The sequence below is a fragment of the Gorilla gorilla genome, chromosome 18 (assembly GCF_029281585.2).
Source record: "Gorilla gorilla gorilla isolate KB3781 chromosome 18, NHGRI_mGorGor1-v2.1_pri, whole genome shotgun sequence".
In the NCBI taxonomy this organism is placed as follows: Eukaryota; Metazoa; Chordata; class Mammalia; order Primates; family Hominidae; genus Gorilla; species Gorilla gorilla.
In genome coordinates, this window is record NC_073242.2 from 119,151,762 (window position 1) to 119,174,439 (window position 22,678).

The 22,678-nt window shown below is 51.4% G+C and overlaps 1 protein-coding gene across 2 annotated transcripts in view; it reads left to right on the forward strand.

The window, feature by feature from the left end:
• The first annotated feature begins 6,152 nt into the window (after nucleotides 1-6,152).
• ZC3H18 (zinc finger CCCH-type containing 18) overlaps nucleotides 6,153-22,678 on the forward strand; it is a 62,787-nt gene continuing 46,261 nt past the window's right edge. The window contains exons 1-3 of one of the 2 annotated variants that reach the window (XM_063700388.1): nucleotides 6,153-6,404; nucleotides 12,966-13,582; nucleotides 22,419-22,503. In XM_063700388.1, the coding sequence (XP_063556458.1) occupies nucleotides 12,980-13,582; nucleotides 22,419-22,503 (688 nt within the window). In that variant the 5' untranslated portion in view covers nucleotides 6,153-6,404; nucleotides 12,966-12,979. The remainder of the gene's footprint in view (nucleotides 6,405-12,965; nucleotides 13,583-22,418; nucleotides 22,504-22,678) is intronic. The other variant, XM_063700387.1, reaches the window with a different exon arrangement.

Below are 22,678 nucleotides of genomic sequence, written 5' to 3' on the forward strand. Positions count from 1 at the left end.
CCAAAAAAAAAAAAAAAAAAAAAAGAGGCAGGGACTAGATCACTGAAAACCAAGAGAAAAAGCACTTAATAGCGACGACAGAATCAGAGGTGGTTCAGATATAGGAGGCCTTCAAAATGATAACATGCTGCTTTCTTCATGTTGCTCCCCTGCTCAAAAGCCTGCATTGCTTCCCCTTGTTCTTCAGTGGGGCAGTCACTACTTTCTTTGCAAGCAGCTTTGCACAATGCCAAGAAAACAGCTGAGAACGCTGGGTTTCAGTGTGGGCTCTGCCTAAGCCAGGGGTGATCTTGGACAAGTGATCTCTGGGCCTCAGCCTCCTTCTCTGCACATAAGGCAACTGGAAGAAGTTCCTGCCTCCAACTCTTCTCTCCTAGCAGGTGCCCTAAGGGCTGAGTCATTGTCACAGGGCTCTGCTAGCGAGGTGGGCCTATGTGGATGCACACTTTGTGAAAACTCATCAAACTGCACACTTACAAGTGTGCATTTTGGGCTGGGCGTTGTGGCTTACACCTATAATCCCAGCACTTTGGGAGGCCGAGGCAGGCAGATCACGAGGTCAGGCCAATATGGTGAAACCTCATCTCTATTAAAAAATACAAAAATTAGCCAGGCGTGGTGGCACACCCTTGTAGTCCCAGCTACTCGGGAGGCTGAGGCAGGAGAATCGATGGAACCCAGGAGGCAGAAGTTGCAGTGAGCCGAGATTGCGCCACTGCACTCCAGCCTGGGCAACAGTGCAACGCTCCGTCTCAAAAAATAAAAATAAAAAAAGTGTTCATTTTGGCAAACCCCAACTCAATAAAGTTGGGGTTTTTTTGTTGTTGTTTTTTGTTGTTGTTGCTTTGAGACAGAGTTTTGCTCTTGTCGCCCAGGCTGGAGGGCAGTGGCGCAATCTTGGCTCACTGCAACCTCTGCCTTTTGGGTTCAAGTGATTCCCCTGCCTGAGCCTCCCGAGTAGCTACGATTACAGGTGCCCGCCACCACATCCGGCTAATTTTTGTATTTTTAGTAGAGACAAGGTTTCACCATGTTGACTAGGCTGGTCTCGAACTCCTGACCTCAGGTGATCTACCTGCCTCGGCCTCCCAGAGTGCTGGGATTACAGGCGTGAGCCACCACACCTGGCCTAAAGTTGATTTTTAAAACTAGCTTCCTGCCTCTTCCCTCTCAATTTCCACCCCCAATTGGCAACAAGTTTTAACTCTTTTCATGGTCTCTTACGGCATTTTCCCGATCTCCAGTAATATTCATACCAATGTTTCTTGACTTTTTCTTAATAACGGCACTATTCACACTCCCAGCAGCAGAGTACGTGATTCCAGTTGCTCCGCATGCTCGTGAAAAAAAAATATGAAATTAATTTTTTAGACCAGTTTTAGGTTTAAAGAAAAATGAGAGGCCAGGCACAGCAGCTCACGCCTGTAATCCCAGCACTTTAGGAGGCTGAGGCGGGTGGATCATGAGGTCAGGAGATCAACACCATCCTGGCTAACATGGTGAAACCCCGTCTCCACTAAAAAATACACAAAAATTAGCCAGGCGTGGTGATGGGCGCCTGTAGTCCCAGCTACTCGGGAGGCTGAGGAGAATGGCGTGAACCTGGGAGGTGGAGCTTGCAGTGAGCCGAGATTGCGCTACAGCACTCCAGCGTGGGCAACAGAGCGAGACTCCATCTCAAAAAAAAAAAAAGAAAAATGAGCAGAGTTCCCCTGTACCCCCAGCACCCCTGCCCATCTCCCCTCTTATTAACACCCTGCACTGGTGCAGAACATTTATTACAATTGAGATAGGAGGCAGGACTCAACTCCAGAGGCAGGGCTTGGAGCTGGGACCAAACAGGACTGGCTAAAACAGGGCGGGGCAGAAGCAGCTTTTTATAAGACACACCAGACTGGGCGCAGCGGCTCATGCCTGTAATCCCAGCACTTTGGGAGGCCCAGGCAGGCAGATCACCAGAGGTCAGGAGTTTGAGACCAGCCTGGCCAACATGGTGAAACCCTGTCTCTACTAAAAATACAAAATTAGCCAGGCATGATGTCCCATGCCTGCAGCCCCAGCTACTCAGGAGATTGAAGCAGAAGAATTGCTTGAGCCCAGGAGACAGAGGTTGCGGTGAGCCGAGATCAGGCCACTGCACTCTAATGTGTGTGACTGAGGGAGACTCCGTCTCAGGAAAAGAAAAAAAAGACACACCCACCAGTGTTCTGTGTCAGTTTACCATCGCCATGGCAACACTCCCACCCCTTTCCATGGCAATGACTCAGTGACCCAGAAGTGACTACTCCTTCCCTAGAAATTTCTGCATAAACTTCCCCTTAATCTGCATGTAATTAAAAGTGGGTATAATGGGTCTGCCGAAGTGCGTTGAGCTGCTGCTCTCTGCCTTCCGGGCAGCCCAGCTCTGCAGGAGCCGTCACGGACCTGCCACACTGCCTCTTCAATCAAGTTGTTCTCTTCTACCTCCGGCTTGTCCTTGAATTCTTTCTTGGGCAAAGCCAAGAACGCTCGCAGGCTAAGCTCCACTTTGGGCCTCACCTGCCCTGCATCACAACCAACCAGCCCGTATCGGGACACGATCATTGACTTAAGTCCACAGTTTACATCACAGTTCACTCTTAGCGTTGTGCGTTATGTGGGTTTTGGCAAATATGTAATGTCCCATAGCTGCCATCATGGGACATTACATATTTGTACTTCTTCATACAGAAGAGTTTTGCCACCCCAGAAATGAGGCTTAAAAGTCATTTACCCACTTCCTGCTCTGGAAGAGGAGGGTCTGTTCTCTCACCGCCTGGCACGCCGTGTTCCGTCCAGCCTCTGTTCTCTGAATGAAGTGTTTTTAGGCTAAATAAAATGTTTACTAAATATTTTTAAGCACTAATAACAATAATGGCCCCATGCAGTGGCTCACACCTGTAATCCCAGCACTTTGGAAGGCCAACGTGTGAGGATCGCTTGAGGCCCAGAGTTTGAGACCAGCCTGGGCAACAGAGTGAGACCCCCACCTCTACGAAATAAACAAATAAACAAACATGATGGACTCCAGCTTAAAAATAGAACATCCCAACCAGGTCACGCTACTGACTATCAGCCCCCACTGCAGGCTCCCTGGCACTGCCTCCTGGTCACTGCTCCTGGGGCCCCCATCACCGCAGATTCGGCTGCCTGTAATGAGTCGCAGCAACACGAGCCGAAGCATTTGTGTCTGGCTTCTTCTGGGCAACATCCTGCCTCTGAGATCCATGTTGCTTGTAGGGGTAGCGTGTCCTTTTTGTTCCTGTACTATATTCCATTGCATGGGGGTTACACCACAGCTGGTTCATCGTTCTGTCACTGAAGCACCTTGGGGTTCCTTCTAGTCCGGAGTGTAACGAGTCATGCTGGGGTGAACGATCTTGGATGTGCCTTTTGCTGGACGTTGCAGCTCATCTCTTCCGGGAAGTCACAGAGGAGTAGCACGGCCCAGGTGCCGCTGCACACAGGCTGCGGTTCCGTGAGCGCCGTCGCAGGCTTCCGGAGGGGACCGCCATTTTCACTCGAGCACAGACCGCAGGTTCTGGGTGCCCTACACCCTCAACAAAACCGCTCATGATTTTAATTTTATTGAAACGTGGACCGGGCGCAGTGGCTCACGCCTGTAATCCCAACACTTTGTGAGGCCGAGGCGGGCGGATCGCGAGGTCAGGAGATGGAGACCATCCTGGCTAACACAGTGAAACCCCGTCTCTACTAAAAATACAAAAAAATTAGCCGGGCATGGTGGCGGGTGCCTGTAGTCCCAGCTACTCGGGAGGCTGAGGCAGGAGAATCGCTTGAACCCGGGAGGCGGAGGTTGCAGTGAGCCGAGATCGTGCCACTGCACTCCAGCCTGGGCGACAGAGCGAGACTCCGTCTCAAAAAAAAAAAAAGAAAAGAAATGTGCCCACCCTGTCTGCTTCTGCACTTGCCTTTGTCATGCAACATCACAGATGGTCTTCACCCGTTTATTTATATCTGTGAATACACACTGGAGGTTCATGTGTTAGCATTTTTAACAACCGTGATGTTGCAAATGTTGTACCAGATTACTATTACAATAGTACAATCATCTGTTCATCAACATCTGGGTGGTTTTCTGGTTTTTTCCTTTGTTCTTTTTTTTTCTTGAGACGGAGTCTCGCTCTGTCACCCAGGCTGGAGTGCAGTGGCATGATCTGGGCTCACTGCAAGCTCCGCCTCCTGGGTTCATGCCATTCTCCTGCCTCAGCCTCCTGAGTAGTTGGGACTACAGGTGCCCGCCACCACGCCCAGCTAATTTTTTGTATTTTTAGTAGAGACGGGGTTTCACTGTGTTAGCCAGGATGGTCTCGATCTCCTGACCTCGCGATCCGCCCGCCTCGACCTCCCAAAGTGCTGGGATTACAGGCATGAGCCACCGTGCCCGGCTCCTTTGTTCTTTTAGTTATGACTACTAACAGACCTGCTATGTCCTTGTTCATGTCTCGTGCCCATAGGCAGATGACACCCCAGTCCGGTGGCCCACCTGTACCACTGGGCATCAGAATCCCCTGAGAGCTCTTCATGGACCACAGGGCCCCAGGGCCTCACTCCCAGTCACTGGTGCAGCCACTCTGGGGCAGAGCCCAGGAAGGCACATTCCTAACAACCCCTAGTGATACTGAGGCTGCTTGCCCGGGTCCCACTTGGAGAACCCTGTCGAGGGTGGCACTGCTGGTCACAGGGCACTTCTTTTAACTGACATTGTTTTCCAAAGAGGCTGTGGCCAACAGAGTTTACTGTTCATGAAACTCAGATCGCAGCCAGGCACGTGTCTGTTACAGCCGGTGCCGGCCGCTCCTTTCCATGGACAGTAACGTCCATGCAGGCTTATGTTCATCAGCTGAGAAAAGGGCACTTGCTGGGTGGGACCTTGTCTTATCGACACATAGAGTCTGCAGAAGGTGCCAACTGGTGTCGCAGGGCTGCTCCTGACACGACCCAAAATCACCAGGGTTGAATTCACATTCCTATTACGTAACCATAACAAGTTGCTGGGACTACAGGCACGCACCACGGTGCCCTGTTAATTTTTTTGTAGAGACAGGGGTCTTGCTTTGTTGCCCAGGCTGGTCTCAAACTTCTGGAGGAGGTGGTCCTCCCACCTTGGACTCCCAAAGTGCTAGGATTACAGGTGTGAGCCACAGTGCCAGGCCTGTGGTACCTCTTCCAAGGACACTAATCCTACCAGATCAGGACCCCACCCTTATAATCTCATTTAACCTTAATTACTTCTCTAAAGGCCCTTTCTGCAAACACAGTCACATTGGGGATTAAGGCTTCACATACAAATGTTAGGGGGACAGAACTCGGTCCATAGCATGGAGTCGCACAGTTTTTGTCCCTTTGCGATTGGCTTGCTTTTCTTAGTATGTTTCCAAGGTTCACCCATGTTGTGGCATGGGTCTGAACTTCACTCTTCTTGATGACTGACTCACACTCCACAGCATGGACAGCCCGCATTTTGTCTGTTCCTCAGTTTGTGGACATCTGGCCCCCTTGTTTCCACCTTGGGGATATGGAGGAAGATGGGATGAGCGAAGCCCTGTGATCCCCAGGACCAGCCACATCGTTGGCAAGGGCCAGCGCAGGATGAAACCGCCGACCCCTGGTCTCCGGCCGGGCCCTCCGTCTTTAGAGCAGCTCGCACCGCTGCAGCCCCTGGACGCCCCGGGCTGTGGACGCGCCCGTGGGACACCGCGCTGAGCAGGACACGCGACAGGTCCCCTCACTGGCGCTGCTCGCGTTGAACCGCGCGGGGAGCCAGGCAGCCCACGGGAAAGGTAAGAATTGTTAGGCTTTTAATCTGAAGTCGATACCTCAAAAAATAATTCCGGAGCTAAGCATTTAATATCAACATTCAATAAAACAGGAAGTATCAGCCCGACGAAAACCGCCTTAAGTTTTCCGCTTTGATGAACTCGATCATCCCCGGGGAAGAAGAACCCGTCGGCCGAGCCGGAGCCCCGTCACGTGACCCGGCGGCCGCGGGGAGCTCTGTGCGCAGGCGCGGACCCACACGCCCGCCGCCTGAGAAGCGAACTCCCCGTGGCGCCTGCGCTGTAGCGCGGGTTCGACTGGCTCGCGCGGGTCCGGGCGCGCGCTGCGGGGGCGGAACCGCGCGGAGGCCGGAAGGAAGCTGGAGGGGGCGGGGCGAGGGAGGGAAGCCCGCCGGCCGTAGGACGACCGTCGCGGCCTGATGACGTCGCACAATGGCCGGCCCCCGCGGGTAGTGGAGCCCGTTTGTTCCGCCCGTGTCGAGCCTGGAGCCAGAACCTGTGAAGAGCGGAAGGGCCAAGGGACGTCTTCTCCACGCCGCTCCGACTCCAGGGGAGCCGTGGCCTCCTCTCCGCCCTAGCGCTGAGGTTAGCTGGGGCCGGGCGGGCGGCGGGAGGCCGGGCCGGCGGCGGCGGGAGGAGGAGGCCGCCGAGGCGGCGGCGGCCGGAGTGAGGCCCGGGAGCCCGGCGCACCTCCGGCCGTTCGGACCCACCGGCCGAAGCGTGGCCCTCGGGCCCAGGGAGGGGGACCTTGAGACAGGCACTACCCCGCGTTCCGTCCGTAAGCCGGCCCCGCGGTCCTGGGGCGCCCTGTGCGCCCGAGCTCCTCGCGCGCTGCCTCCGCGCCCCGCGGCGGAGTTTATTTTCCTGAAGCTGTCATTTCTCTTCCGGGCCACTCGCGTGGCACATGTGTGCCGCCGGCTAAGGGGCGGTGAGAGGCGCCCAGATTCACCTCCAGAGTAGGTCAGCCCGGGCTGTTGCTGGGTTCTTCGGAGAACTTTGAGCTCTTTATGAACCTCCTGGAACTTGCTCCGCAGCTTCAAAGTGTGCCCAGGTTGGACGTAGTGATTGCCCCAAGACGCGCGCCGGTCTCTTAGGAGTATGTAACTTCCTTGCCCCTTGGATTAGGAGATCAGAGGTGCTGGGTCCTTTATATAGACCAACTGCAGCTATAATGCTGGAAGAACTGAAACTTAACAGCCTTGCTCCTGCCAAACATTTTTCCTGAATACTTTATGACAGCTGAGTTTGCCGGGTAGAGTGGCCGTTTTAAATGAGCTTTGTTCGAACAACGCTAACTCCTTTGCAAGAGTAGGTCATTCTTCAGACCCATTTGGGAAAATGGAAGAAGAGAGTGTTTGGCATCTGAAGTACCGTTTGGGGTGTAGCAAGGTGCTCATCATTTCTCCTGTGAGACTCACCTCCAGCCTGTTGTCTGTAGAGTAGTCCTTTACCGTTTAGTGGTTGGAATTCTCCGGGTGAGCCTTGACCTCGGCTGAATCCCGCTTCCCAGCTTTGGGAGGAGAGTCTTTGCCTGATAATTTTACTATCTAAGGGCAGTATGGAGCCCAGCCAGCCCTGGAACCAGTCAAATGTGTCCCAAAGCCGGAAACTCCTCTCCCGTTGTAGGTGGGACATGCTGAAATATTGTAAGAAAGCTTTGTGGAGTCACTCCAGAAAGCAAACAGGTAAGTTAACCTATGGCCTACATCGTGTTTACAGAGATTTGTATTTTGTCACAGCCACAGAGCATCTCAAGGTGAGTACCTCTTTATCAAGGAGTTTAGTGGTCACGCTTCGTCAGTTTGCACGTGGGGTCTGTCACCAACCTTGATAACGTTCATTTAGATATTTTAAGTCCATGAGGTTATGAGTCAGAATTTTAACCAGATGTACCAGAACTTAGGCATTCAAATAGGTACTGCTCTGTTGAAAGTAATTGTCCCAAAATGTGCTTGTATTTCATCGGTGCTTCTTTGCCAGAATCTCTTTAGAACTCCTGTTTTGGTAGTAAAAATGTAGTCATATGGGAAAATCAGTCTTATTCACTAGTCACCCTCCGGGTTTGACCACAAGTTTATTTACGTGGTTGGTAGCTCACCTTATCAGGTGAGACTCTGACTTGCAGCACTTTATCAAAGTGACTAGCTTGAGAGGAGGAAGATTTGCCACCACTAAGAATACCAGAAGACTTCTTCAGGCTTGGAGGGTCGTTCGAAATGAAAAGGTCCCCAAACGCTCTGCATTTCAGCAGTGCCGTTGGAGTCTGTGCGTCCTCCCAGAGGGGCTGCTCAGAAGGGAGGTAGCACCTACTCTTTATTATTACTATTATTTTTGAGACGGAGTCTCACTCTGTTGCCCAGGTTGGAGTGCAGTGGCAGGATCTCGGCTCACTGCAACCTCCTCCTCCTGGGCACTTATTTTAAATTCCTTTCTGGTAGGCAACAGGTAGTTCCTCAAGTAACGAGTTTTTTGTCATGTATTCAACAAATATCTATCAAGTATCATCTGCCAAATGCAGAAAGCAACAGAGATGGGCCGATGGGCACTTGTTATTTCATTCCTTAGGCAAGTTCACCCGTCTGGTGGATCAGAGGACTAAGGATTTAGTTCTAAATTGTGCTGAAAATCTTCAGTTATAGATAGTGTAAGAAGACCAAACTGAGCACAGATTGCAAACATGGGTATCAGTTGAGACTCTTCTACTGACACCCCTGTCTACACTTCTCATTTCATTGTCTACACTTAAGAGGCCATGTTTCCCTTCATAGCACCTTATTACTATTTTTTGAAATGGAGTCTCACTCTGCTACCCAGGCTGGAGTGCAGTGGCAGGATCTCGGCTCACTGCAACCTCCTCCTCCTGGGTTCAAGTGATTCTCCTGCCTCAGCCTCCTGAGTAGCTGGGACTACAGGCACGTGCCACCATGCCCAGCTAATTTTTGTATTTTTAGTAGAGACAGGGGTTTCACTGTGTTGACCAAGGTGATCTCGAACTCCCAACCTCGTGATCCTCCCGCTTCAGCCTCCCAAAGTGCTGGGATTACAGGCATGAGCCACCACACCCAGCCAATTGTGTGATTTTTAAAACTAGTTTGAGGAGACATTTAGTTCTGCATAAAAGTTGGTGTATTTAAGAGATCACTTTGTTTCTAAGGTTGACATTAAACTATAAAACATGAGAATCAGAATTTGTCATATTTCAGGTCTGGGTTCAGCTTGGGGCATCCTACTGGGTACCAGGCGCTCCGCTTAGGCAGCTGGGGAGTTGTGAACTACCTGCCCTTCTATGAGGAAGATGTTTATACATTGTAATAAAAAGTGTACAAAGATAGTATAGGATGTTACTAATGTCAATAGCTAGGCAAGAGAGAGAATTGCCAGTTTGCCACCGGTGACTTACTGCCACAACCCCACACAGACTCCCAGTCTTGAACAGTGAATGCGTAGAGGCCTTAGCAGCCTTGGCGCTTTTCATCCTTGCTTTTATTGCCTTGGGCTGCAGAAATGCTCTGTGCATCAAGCGCCCCTGTGATACTGTTTGGGGATCAGCTCCTTGACTTTCCCATTTTCAGCAGTGTATACCAGTTTAGGACTACCTTTAATAAAAAGACGAGGGTCTTACCGTGTTATCCAGGCTGGACTCGAACTCTTGGGCTCGAGTGATCCTCCCACCTCAACCACACAAGTAGCCGGGATTACAGGTACATGCCACCACTCCTGGCTTAGGACTGACTTTTTAATAATTCCTCCCAGTAGTCCTGTCTCTGGATAGTAACCGAATAGTGTACTTAGAAAACCAAAAAGTGAATCATTTTCAGAACTGTCTGCTTTTAAGTGACTTGGAATGGATTGGTTGGTTTGTAAATCTATGTTATTGCTAACCATTTAGGTTTTTTTTTTGAGACGGAGTTTCGCTCTTTTTGCCCATGCTGGAGAGCAATGACACAATCTTGGCTCACTGCAACCTCCGCCCCCCCGAGTTCAAGCAATTCTCCTGCCTCAGCCTCCCGAGCAGCTGGGATTACAGATGCCCACCACTATGCCCAGCTAATGTTTTGTATATTTAGTAGAGACAAGGTTTCACCATGTTGACCGGGCTTGTCCTGAACTCCTGACCTCAGGTGATCCACCCGCGTCAGCCTTCCAAAGTGCTGGGATTACAGGCGTGAGCCACCACCCTCGGCCCATTTAGTTTTTATAAAGTGATGAATTTTAAATGATTTGAGTTTTCTTTTGAGACGGAGTCTCGCTTAGCCACCGCCTAGGCTGGAGTGCAGTGGTGTGATCTCGGCTGACTGCAACCACTGTCTCCCAGGTTCAAGCGATTCTCCCGTCTCAGCCTCCCAAATAGCTTGGATAACAGGCACCTGCTGTCATGCCCAGCTAATTTTTGTATTTTAGTAGAGACCGGGTTTTACCATGTTGGCCAGGCTGGTCTTGAACTCCTGATTTCGGATGATCCACCTGCCTTGGCCTCCCAAAGTGCTAGGATTACAGGCGTGAGCCACCACGCCTGGCCAGATTTGGGGTTTTTTGGCTCTTTTGTTTTTTGTTTGAGTCAGGGTCTCACTCTGTCACCCAGGCTGAGCTGCAGCCTCGGCCTCCTAGGATCAAGTGATCCTCCTATCTCAGCCTCCCGAGTAGCTGGGACGACAGGTGTCCTACCACACACAGCTATTTTTTTTTTTTTTTTTTTTTCGGTAGAAATGGGGTTTTGCTATGTTGCCCAAGCTGGTCTAGAACTCCTGGACTCAAGTGATCCGCCCACCTCAGCCTCCCAAAGTGCTGGGATTACAGGCATGAACCACCGCACCTGACCAATTTGTTCTAATGTATCTTTTTTTTTTTTTTTTTCCGACAAAATCTCGCTTTGTCGCCCAGGCTGGAGTGCAGTGGCACGATCTTGGCGCACTGCAAGCTCCGCCTCCCAGGTTCACGCCATTCTCCTGCCTCAGCCTCCCGAGTAGCTGGTACTAAAGGTGCCTGCCACCACGCCCGGCTAATTTTGTTTTTGTATTTTTAGTAGAGACAGCGTTTCACTGTGTTAGCCAGGATGGTCTCCATCTCCTGACATTGTGATCCGCCCACCTCGGCCTCCCAAAGTGCTGGGATTACAGGCATGAGCCACCGTGCCCGGCCTCTAATGTGTACTTAATCTTAATGATTTCCATTAACAGCAAAAAAAAAAATGTTTAACTGTAGGTTGATACCAATTCTTGATACTGTGCATCTTTAAACAGGTTGTATTAAAAGTATAAATTTAAAAGATGAATATTTTTATCTTTAGTGTGTATGGTTATTTGAGATACAAGACATATAAATGTGTATGTGTAAGACTTGCTGCGTCCGTAGTTATCTTGAGATGAATAATCTGTTTCCAGACCTTGCCGAGATGCCGAGCAGTGTGACCGTGACACACGTTATTTTAACAGCCTCACAGACTGAACAGTCAAGTGACCGCTGACCTGGCACTGTCCCTGCCGCTCCACACTCACTTGGTGGTGACCAGCTGCCCTGGTAGTGGTGGTATGGCAAGTGTTTGCCTGGCAAGTGTTTGCCAGGCAAGTGTTGCCGTTCTACACCTTCCTACCCGTCTTAACACCGTCCACTTTTAAAGCATGGGTAGCAGTGTACTTTCTATGAGTTTTTGAGGTGGGAAACTAGAAAATATTAACTTTATAATTAAATCTGGATTAGTAAAAATAGGAATGAAATCTGAAGTGACCCCGTCTTTTTTTGTTTTTTGAGTTTTTTTGGAGATTGGTCTCACTCTGTTGCCCAGGCTGAAGCACATTGACGCAGTCTCGGCTCACTGCAGCCTCCACCTCCTGGGCTTAAGTGATCCTCCTGCGTCAGACTCCCAAGTAGCTGGGAATACAGGCACGCATCACCACACCCTGTGACTTTTAGTTTTTGTTTGTTTGTTTGTTTTTGTTTTTGTTTTTGTTTTGAGACGTAGTCTCGCTCTGTCGCCCAGGCTGGAGTGCAGTGGCGCGATCTCAGCTCACTGCAAGCTCTACCTCCTGGGTTCACGCCTTTCTCCTGCCTCAGCCTCCCGAGTAGCTGGGACTACAGGCGCCCGCCACCACGCGCAGCTAAGTTTCTGTATTTTTCTTAGAGACGGGGTTTCACCGTGTTAGCCAGGATGGTCTCGATCTCCTGACCTCGTGATCCACCTGCCTCAGCCTCCCAAAGTGCTGGGATTACAGGAGTGAGCCACCGCGCCTGGCCTGAATTTTAGTATTTTTTTTTTTTTTTACAGAGACAGGGTCTCACCATGTTGCCCAGGCTGGTCTCGAACTCCTGGGCTCAAATGATCCTCCCGTTGCAACCTCCCAAAGTGCTGAGATTGTAGATACGAGCCACCGTACCTGGCCAGCCTCGTCTTTTACATACACGCGGTACTTAAGTGTGTCAAGTTTCCTGCCAGTTCTTTTCGACAGCAGCTACCTGTGTGCGAAGAGGGGTTCTCAGCTTAGGAGTGTGAGTTGCTGAGCAGGTGAACACGGCCCTCTTGACACGTGCTGGAGGGGCCAGTGAACACGCAGGCAGGGCTCTGAGCCTGCATTGCTAAAGGGCAGCCAAGGGATTCTCGGAGGCCCTCAGAGGCTGGCCTTCGAGAAGTGTGTTCAGTAACAGAAAAGGCACCAGACTTGGAAACTGCCAAAGGCTGGCCCAGGTTCCTGCTTCAGGATGACTCCAGAAAAATGGTGAGATCTGGGCCTGTAGTTTTGCTACCTCGTTCCATGATACAGTTTATCTTTAATGTCAAAAGTAAACACTCCTCTAAGAATTCACACAGCTGTCCTTTGCAATCCGTATGTTGTTACTCACTTTCTGTTAACTTGTGTGGGCTGCCCTTGAGCGGGGAAGGGCTAGGCCAGGCTGCGTCTTGTTCTGCCACATCTCATTTTGCCAGATTGCCAAAAACAGGAGGCACTTAACACCCAGCTTAGCTGAGCAGTCTAGCCTTGTGGAGTGGAGTTATGGCCTGTCTTTCTCTGCAGAGTGGAGTGTGGGATTTTGGGGCAGGGCCGTGTGGGGCCAAGCAAGGTGGAAGTCCTGCTTCTTCAGGCCAGGAAAGTGGGGACAAGGTTTGTTTTCCATTTTGCTAAAGGCTGTCAATCTGTATTCTCTCTTTTACAGAACCGTGGGTACTGATGGATGTGGCCGAGAGCCCTGAACGGGATCCTCACTCTCCAGAGGATGAAGAGCAGCCACAGGGGCTCTCGGACGATGACATTCTAAGGGACAGCGGGTCCGATCAGGATTTGGACGGGGCGGTGGTGAGGGCTTCTGATCTGGAGGATGAGGAAAGTGCAGCCAGGGGGCCGAGCCAGGAGGAGGAAGATAATCACTCCGACGAGGAGGACCGGGCAAGTGAGCCTAAATCCCAAGACCAGGACTCAGAGGTGAATGAGCTGAGCCGGGGCCCGACCAGCTCCCCCTGCGAGGAGGAGGGGGACGAAGGGGAGGACGACCGGACAAGCGACCTTAGGGATGAGGCCTCCTCAGTCACCAGGGAGCTGGATGAGCATGAGCTAGACTACGATGAGGAGGTTCCTGAGGAGCCAGCTCCCGCCGTCCAGGAGGACGAGGCTGAGAAAGCGGGGGCTGAGGATGATGAGGAGAAGGGCGAAGGCGCTCCCAGGGAGGAGGGGAAGGCTGGTGTTCCGAGTGTGGGAGAAAAGGAATCCCTGGAGGCTGCCAAGGAGAAAAAGAAAGAGGACGATGATGGAGAAATCGATGATGGGGAAATAGACGTGAGTATGATGGAGCAGAGCGTCGCGGGGCGTCCTGCCCAGCAGCCTGACACAGACTGGTGCTGGAAAGGAGGGACTCTGTGTGGGACTGACTTAGTGATTTGTTACTAGGGATGGTGCAGGAGAATGAGAGGCTTGTTTTGGGTTCAGTCCCATAGTGATTGGAGAGAAAGAGCTGGAAATCGAGAATGAGCATAGGCAGCTCCAGAAGCTGCCAGCAGGGTTTCCGTGGCCCTCGGCCGGCCAGCTGGTGGGATTGTTCGGGTTGTAGTGAAAGATCTAGCGCCCAGTGTTTTTAGGTTCTAGGAATGAAGGGTTAATGTCTGCCCTTGTCTTTGCCGCCTTCAAGTGATACTCAAGTTAACACTCAACCAGAAACCACGTGGGTTTCCACTCTTGTCAGGTTTTTGGACTGAAAAGAATGAGGAAATTTTCCGTCTGGTTTTGGATGTTTTAGGCATTTTTATGCTGGTCCTAGAGCCTGACCTCTGGAGAGGGCACCAGCTGGGCCAGGCCTCTTTGGACGTATCCCTGAAAAGACTGTGGTGGGCATCTCAACTTCTGACAAAGCCAGCACGCTCTTTTGTACATTAAATTAATGTGGCCTTCAGGTTGAGGGGAAGGTAGTACTATCTGTGATCCTAGGTATGGGTAGGTGGGGTTTTCTTAGCAGTTGATGCCGTTGGAAAAACTATGAGTGTTTCGGGAGAAACACCCCAAAGTCCTGAGTGATACTTTCCGGAGCTATTGAACTCAAAGGAGGTGAGCAAGGGATAGAGCAGTTGAACTGAACTGGGTTTTTGTTGTTTTTTTTTTTTTTTGAAGGATCCCGGGGAAGGGGATTGTGCTTATGGGGAGTCATTGCAGTGAAGGGTGTCTGCAGAGAGTACCTCTTTGATGTCATGTTCTGGGTTGAGGCAGGTAAAGGCTGCCAGTTAGATGTGTAACCGCCGGTTTGCCTTGAGTGCCATGCTCCTTTTTTTTTGAGAGAGAGAGTCTACCCTGTAACCCAGGCTGGAGTGCAGTGGCGCCATCTCAGCTCACTACAGCCTCTACCCCCAGGTTCAGGCAGTTCTCCTGCCTCAGCCTCCTGAGTAGCTGGGATTACAGGCGCCCGCCACCACTGGCTAATTTTTGTATTTTTCGTAGAGGTGAGGTGTCGCCGTGTTGGCCAGGCTTGTTTCAAACTCCTGACCTCAGGTGATCCGGCCGTCTCAGCCTCCCACAGTGCTGGGATCACAGGCGTGAGGCACCACGCCCGGCGGGTGCCATGCTTCTCCAGTAGCGTGCTGGCGTGCATGCTCTCAGTGCATGTTTGGATATGACTTTCCTGCCATAGCTGCTCTCTGTGGCACTGCTCAGTAATTTATAGGGTTTGAAGTATTGCTCATCTGACTTTACGGGATGTATGTGCACCTACAAGCTGAGAATTTTAGATGTTTCATCTTTCCACAGCGAAGTGTAGGAAGTGGTCTCCTCAGCTAGTGCTTTTTGCAAGAGGAGACCTACCCCAGGGCTGGCAGAGGGAAAGGAGACACGGTGAGATTCAGGTTCATCAGCTGGGGGAACTGGTTGGGTTGAGGATGCCCATGAGACTGAGTTTTTGTGTCCTGGGGGTAACAGCCCTGTCTGCACCACCACTGGGAGTGCAGCAGGTCCTGCACCCAGGGCTCTGGCGTGCTCTAGTTCCTCTTAAGAGGACTGGCTGCGGACCCTCAAGTCTTGGGGGAGATTCATCAGACGGATCAAGGGTCCACATAGTGGTCCTGAAAGGCCGTGTCTGTGGGGCATACTGTGAGTTCTCAGTGCCGCCCCATGGGCGCGGGCGGTGCGGTAGATGGGTCCAGCTGCCCTGGAGAATGGCCCTGGCTGCCAAGGTCCTGGACGTGCTGGTTTCCCCTAGACACAGCACATGGAAGAAAAACCCCATTTGCCATTTTTGCCTACCTAGACCTTGCCTGCCCTGCCTGGCACCGTCTTGTGAGGGGACCCACAGTTGAAAACGGAGTGCTGCTGTGGAAACCCCAGCACAGCTCCCTTGGTAACCGGGGAGGCAGGTTTCTTCCACCGCACAGACTGCCTCCAGCGCCCCACATCCCCCATAGGTCTGTGCTCCTGGACACCAGCACAGGTGGACCTTGCTGTGCCACATGCTGAGTGTGACTGGGCAGGGCAGAGCAGAGCCTGCTCCTGCTGTGGGGGCAGCAGGCCTTTAACCAAGGTGGGCAGTGCTGTGAATGGTGGGTTCAGCCTCTACGAGAGCACATTTGACTTCAGGCCCCTGGGTTGCTTGCCCCAGGAGCTCCCGTGGTCTCCTCTTGTTCCCACACCCAGCAGCGTTTCAGGCTTCTCCATCCTTTATGTGTCAACCTCAGCATTTGCGTAGGCTGTTTCTCTGTTGCCTCTGCCTCTCTGTCGTGACACAGGTTCGTGTGTGTGTGTGTGTGTGTGTGTGTGTGTGTGTGTGTGTGTGTGTGTGTCTCTGCCTGCTGCTTCCCCTATTCCCAAGAACATGTTTCCTAAGACTGGGGGCTACCTGGCTGGTTCCCCTATCTCCCTGGGGCCTGGCACATGGTGGGCAGCCAGTCAGTAGGAATCCTACTTGCCCGGGGCACATTGAAGGTTAGAGCCTTTGTAATGTGAAGTGGCAGTGAGTGGAAGGTCCACGCTCAAGAGCCAGTCACAGATGGAAGGGAGTTCACGTGAGCAGCATCAGCCCTCCACCCTTGCGGGAAGGACCCAGCAGAGGTACGCGCCACCCCATCCTGTGCATGAAGAGCTGCCACTCCGGCTGCTTCCAGCTTTTTCCTCCTCTCAGGCCCAGTTCCAAGCCTGTCGTCCACTCTTGCATCTCTGCCGTATCTCCACCAAGCCCACCTCCTGTGCCTGCCTCTTTCTCAGAGGCCCTGCTGCATTCCTGCCCCGCGCCCTGCTCCCTGTCTCTAGCTGCGTTTCTCTGATGGACTGGAAGCCCTGGGGTGCGCCGGGTCCATGAGCAGTCAGCTTCCCACCAGGCCTTTCGCCCGGTCCCCTTTCCTTTCAGTCCCTGGAAAGCAGCCTCTGCGTGTGGTGGAAAGTGTCCATTCTAGAAGACATTTTTCTTGTTGCCTTCAAGTAGAGCCCTGGTGTCACGTCTGCTACCCAGATGTTTCTCTGTGGAAGAAGTACGCTCTTTGGCCTGTACCTTCGCAAATGGATGTTTCTTAGGCCTCATAGCATTCCAGATCCCAGCAGGGTCTTACCGGCCCAGTCAGGAGAGGGACTGATTCGCCTAGAGGCTTTCCCTGCGTGCCTGCAGCCTCGTGGCCTACCCCTTGGCACCCTGGTCTACTGGATACCTGGAAGGACTGAGTGGCAAAGTCTAGAGAGCCATTTGATTTGGCATTCTTTTCTCTTTTTCTTAGTTTTGATTTTTAATTTTTGTTGCTTTTAATTTAAAAAACAGATGGGGTCTCACTATGTTGCCCAGGCTGGTCTTGAACTCTTGGCCTCAAGTGATCCTCCCACCTGGGCCTCCCAAAGTGCCAAGCCACCGTCCCTGGCCTGATTTATCATTCTTTTTCAGAAGCGCTTTCTCTTCTCTCAGGGCACATGTCCCTTTTAGATTTTGGGTCACTGGGACAGGTGAACTGATTATGGGGTACACTTTCCTTGATCGGGACATCAATTTGTACAATAAGCCCTTGAAATTCTTTGTTTAAACCACATAGCTTGTGCCTAAGGCCTTGAATCTGTGTTTGGTATGCTGCCAGAACACCCCCCGATACAAGTATCTTCTGGAAGTGCCGCTGGCCTGCGTGGTGGGGTGGAAAGGTTCCATACGGGGCTGGGACCAGCTGTTTGCAGCACCTGGCTCATTTGTGGTGTGGGTGAGGGCGTCCCTGACACCAGCTGACCTTCAGTCACTGGTCTCTTACCTGTTCAGGAAGCGGCATGGAAGAGAGCTGGGTGCAGCAGGCCTTGTTTTTATGCTCCTGCTGTCCCCCTGAAGAGTGCGTGGAGCCCACCCTGACCCACTCATGCCATGTGGCAGCCTCTCCTTTCTTTCTCCTACACGTCTAGTTTCTCCCCAGAACCACCTTTCCTGCTGGGAGATGACAAGCTCCTTCCAGCCTGGCGAGGCTCTGATTTGCCGTTACAGTTGAGAGGCCTGGCCTGGGTCTGTCTGCCCGCTCTTTTGCTCACTCCGTGTTCCGTGTTTATATCTGACTTGACATTTGATTAGCGGACCTTCCGTCACCTGGAGCACACTGGCCCTTGGGAAGGATAGGGTTCCCATTTTGTTCCATTCTCCTCTTATTGAGGACCTCCTACATTTGTAGGGTGGCCTCCCAGCCAGCCAGCAGCACAGTGGGCCCTGTCCTGAGTGGGTGGGCCACATGACTCCTGTCATAATTGGTAGCTCTCAGTCCACCTTTTGGAACATTTTCTTTGCACATGGTCTTTAATATTTTCTCCTGTTTAAATCCACCTTTCCTTTTTCTTTTCTTTTTTTTCTTTTTTTTCTTTTTTTTTTTGAGATGGAGTCTTGCTCTGTTGCCCAGGCTGGAGTGCAGTGGTGCGATCTTGGCTCACTGCAACCTCTGCCTCCCGGGTTCAAGCGATTCTCCTGCCTTAGCCTCCCAAGTAGCTGGGATTACAGGCATCCGCCACCACGGCCAGCTGATTTTTGTATTTTTAGTAGAAATGGGTTTCACCATCTTGGCCAGGCTGGTCTTGACCTCCTGACCTCGTGATCCACCCGCCTTTTATGTCCGGATCCATGAGCTCTTCTGCAGAAGATTCTTCAGCGAGCCTCATGGCTGTGGGTTTCCACTTCAAGTGGGGTTCTCTTCCATGTCACTGATAAGGTGCCAAGTGTGCCCATTCTATTGCCAAAGCCCAGGAAGCAGCGGCCTGTACCACACTTGGAAAAAGGGCCTCTGTAGCATCAGTAGTAGGCTCAGAGACCTTCTGTGCCCCTTAGCGTGGTTAGTGTTCCACGTAGCCATGTGAAAAAGCGCAGGCCACCGTCCTTACAGCTCTGAGGCCTCAGAAGCTCTGAGAACTGAAACCTTTTCCTCACCTGGTGGCAGACCTGGCCCAAGCTGACGTGAGGCTGCTCATAGCCTCCTGCCTCCCCTCTTGTGGGAGGGGCCCCGAGACCTCTGCACAGGATTGCTGTGTACCTCGCAGGCTACCGGTTTAGACCCCGTGTTGTCACCTTTCTGAAGCCAGAATATTTCTGAATTCTCAAGACACCTGGCCCCACAGGTTTCAGATAAGGAATGATAGACCCGTATTTTCACCCACATCCTGCAGACGAGATGCCCAGGATTCGGGAGGTTGTGGTTGGCCTGAGTGGCCGTGCCAGGTTGGGCCCGGGGCCCGGCTGCTCGGCTTCCTCTGGCACAGCAGCTCCACGCAGTGGCCCCCTTTCCTTATCTGCATCTGCCTTTGTACAGAAGCTCCAGTGTGAAACAACTTTTTTCTTGTTGTGTAAGTAATACGTGTTCAGTGTTCTTTCTATTTAAGAAACGAAAAGAAAAGGCTGCACAAAGAAGAAAGCGAAAATCACCTGTGTCGTTGCTCTGAGTTAGTCCTGTTTAGCACTTTACCAGTGAGGCTTTTCCTTTGAAATGGAGGACTCAGGCGCACTGGCTGAGCACTTGCTGCTCTTGTTTTAATCACGGTGCAGCATTTTCCTTCAGCCCACATCAGCCTGCTCTGGGGCACCTGCCCCGTTGTGCAAAGGGGAAGGTGAGCTTTGCAGATCAGGTGACCTGTCCACACTCACAATCATGACAGCCTGGACCCAGAATTTGAACCTGGGCCTTTTCCCCCACTGCATGTGAATTTTATAAAGGCTCTTAAAATTGGAGTAGATGATGCCCTCAGCCTCCACGTGTGTATTTCCCCTGCGGTGAGAAAGCACCAACAGGAGTGTGCCAGCGTGGAGACCCAGCTTCAGATGGGTGCACTGAGGCCTGTGTGCCTCCTCACACTCACCCTCAGTGTCCACGTCAACTTGGCCTGTCCCAGGTGGTGTGTGTTGAGAGCCCCACGGGCACCATCCGTTTTTAGGCCAATTTGTAGCTAGCTGGTCCACTCAGGCCCCTCCTTGTCCTCTGCTTCCTACTCTCTGTGGCTCGGGTCACATGAGCAGAAGGCCATCGGCGTGAGGGAAACCAGGAGGCCCGGAGTTCCTGTGTGCCAGATACTTAGTGTGACAATCTCAGATGACTTCAGCTCTGGGTCCCTGTCTTGAGTTGTCTTTGCATGATATTCTAAAATTTAAGAACTTGTTTTAATTATCCATTATTTAGTGATTTGTTTATTTATTTTGGGAGGTTGAATATTTTGTTATTTACACATATAAAGTAATAAAAATTGGGCACGGAGGCCGGGCGTGGTGGCTCACACCTGTAATCCTAGCACTTTGGGAGGCCAAGGCAGGCAGATCACCTGAGGTCAGGAGTTCAAGACCAGCCTGGCCAACATGGCAAAACCCCATCTCTACTAAAAATAACAAAATTAGCGAGGCGTGATGTCGGGCACCTGTAATCCCAGCTACTCGGGAGGCTGAGGCAAGAGAATTCCTTAAACCCGGGAGGCAGAGGTTGCAGTGAACCGAGATCGTGCCACTGCACTCCAGCCTGGGCAACAGAGCAGGACTCTGTCTCCAAAAAAAAAAAAGCATGGTAATCATCCATTATTTAAAAGACCATTGTGCTAAATGGTGGTTAGTTGAAAATTCACAATATTATATTGCTGAGTGATTGGTGGATTATTTTTGTTTGTTTGATTTTTTAACTGAAAGGGGCCATAAGCCCAGCACACCAATATGTACAGCCCCTGGTCCTTGCGGGTGTAGAGGCTGGGTGACTGGGGTCAGTGTGTAGGTGCTAGTCTGTGTTCTTTGGGTTGAAATGATGTCTCGCACCTTCAGTATGCAACTCTGGTCTGTTTACTGATCACCTTTAGTAGCTACAGGGTCCTCCCTCCAATCTTAAGGTGGTTACATTGTTCTCCTTTTTTGCTTCTGTGAATGTTGGTGGTTACATCTTTGCAGAAACAATGCTACATCTGATCTAGTTTGTTTCCTATTCATCCTGATGCGGGAAAAACCCTCCTCACCACCTTATCTCCTACACGCTCACTTCCAAGTAAGGCAGGAAGATTGGAATGGATTCGAACTTTCCAAATGAGTTTTGTTTTTCTCATGGGAACAAAGAATGTGTTCTCAACTTAGATTTGAGCTTACATAGAATACCACGTTGAGATTTTAGTGTGGTTCTCATTACTGTAAGAATAGTAGTAAAAAGAAGACACTAACTAAAAGACCAGAGAAGAGAGACATCCTGTCACTTGGCATAAATTAAACATGCCTTCTCTGATCATTTCTTTTTTTAATTTGTTATATTTGATCATTTCTTTAAAAAGTGATTCTGCTGGATTACTTAAGGGATATAACTCTCAGGAATCTGTTCTTTTCCTTATAAAATACCTTTTAATAACCAGATATCTTTGAGGCAAAAAATGATGCGAATATTTAAGCTGTGAAAGTTTAGGTTGTCGTAAATCCGGGGTTTGGTTTCAGCATTTTTTCATTCAACAGATAATTACGGACTGTTTACTGTGAGCCAGATGCTGCCTGGGCTCAGCAACTTGACGATGGGCCTGCCGTGGCAGACGTGGGCCTGCCCTGGTGGGGCACAGGGTTCAGCCAGGCAGGCGGTGGTGTCGTCAACACAAGGATGCTCAGGTGTGGCTGCAACACCTGCAGGGCTTGGGGCTGCAAGGACCTGTCGTAGGGGGAGCTCAGGGAAGGCCACCCCAAGGAAGGGGGCTCAAGCTTCCATCTGAAAGTAAGTTGAATAATCAGGAAGAGGAGAGGGAAGAACACGGTCAGGCCTGGAATTGGAAAAGGGCGCTTCACACTGTGAAGCGAGACTGGAGGAGTTGAGGAGGGAATGAGAGAGGTCAGTTAGAAAGTGGTTTTACCAGGCTGGGTGTGATGGGCAGTGGTGCAGATTGCAGGAGATGGGGAGGGGGATCAAGAGGGGCCACATGGGACCGGTGAGATTGGTTACGCTAGGGCTGGCTGGAAGAGGCCAGGATCAGGGTGACGAGTACTTCCATCTTGGATGGTCGTGTGTCAGGGATGTCAGGTGGGCAGCTGGTGCCCACGTGGGCTGGGGTGGTGTAAGGAGGGGTCTCAGCTGCACATCCGTGGGAACAGGCCCTGGGACAGTGGGTGGCTTGGGGAGAGCACCAAGCAAGGGTCAGGTTTGGCTGTGCATCCGAGTCCCTGTGGGTGAGGCCCAGCTTAGAGCTCCTGGGTTGTTCTAAGACTTGACAGCCAGGGTGAGGAGCTGGTTGAGGATGAGCCTCAAGGCGGGCCACTTCTGTCTGCTGGCATCACTGCCCTGAGGCACCCAACTCCTCCCCTCCCCAAGAATTGTAAATTAGAGGAAGTTTGTGTTTAAGGGACATAAAATATTTTGTTCTCTAAATTTTATTTAAATGTTAAAAGTTTTAAAACCCCGAAGTGTTACTATTTCCTGCCCAGAGTTGATAGTAAGAGAAATGTCACGAAAGCCCACTCTGTAAATTGCCCTGTGTGCTGCACGGTGCTTCTCCCTGGTGCTGTGGCGGGATGCTTAGAGCTGCCAGGCACGCTCCGATCATCCCTGCTGTGTAGATCTGGGACCTAAGATTTGGAAAATTGACGTGAGTTCAATTCCTGTGACAATATCCAGGTTCCACATGCAGCTTCCTGCCCCTTCTGGTTTGGAGAAAGCAGTGCTGATTGATAGATGCTTCCCCCACGCTAAGACGGTGTTCTCTGTTTCAGGATGATGACCTGGAAGAAGGTGAAGTGAAGGACCCCAGTGACAGGAAGGTGAGGCCTCGTCCCACCTGCCGGTTCTTCATGAAAGGTAATTGTCTGCGTGTGAGGCCTTCTCGCAGCCAGCTGGGGCCCCAGCTTCTGGGGCTGTGGTGCTGGCTCACCTTGCCAGGCCCTGCTCTGCTCAAGGCAGTTCTCTGGGCATTACTGGCTAGGTGGTAGTGGTGGTGGTGGTGGCAATATTGATGGTAAACAATAGGCCCTTT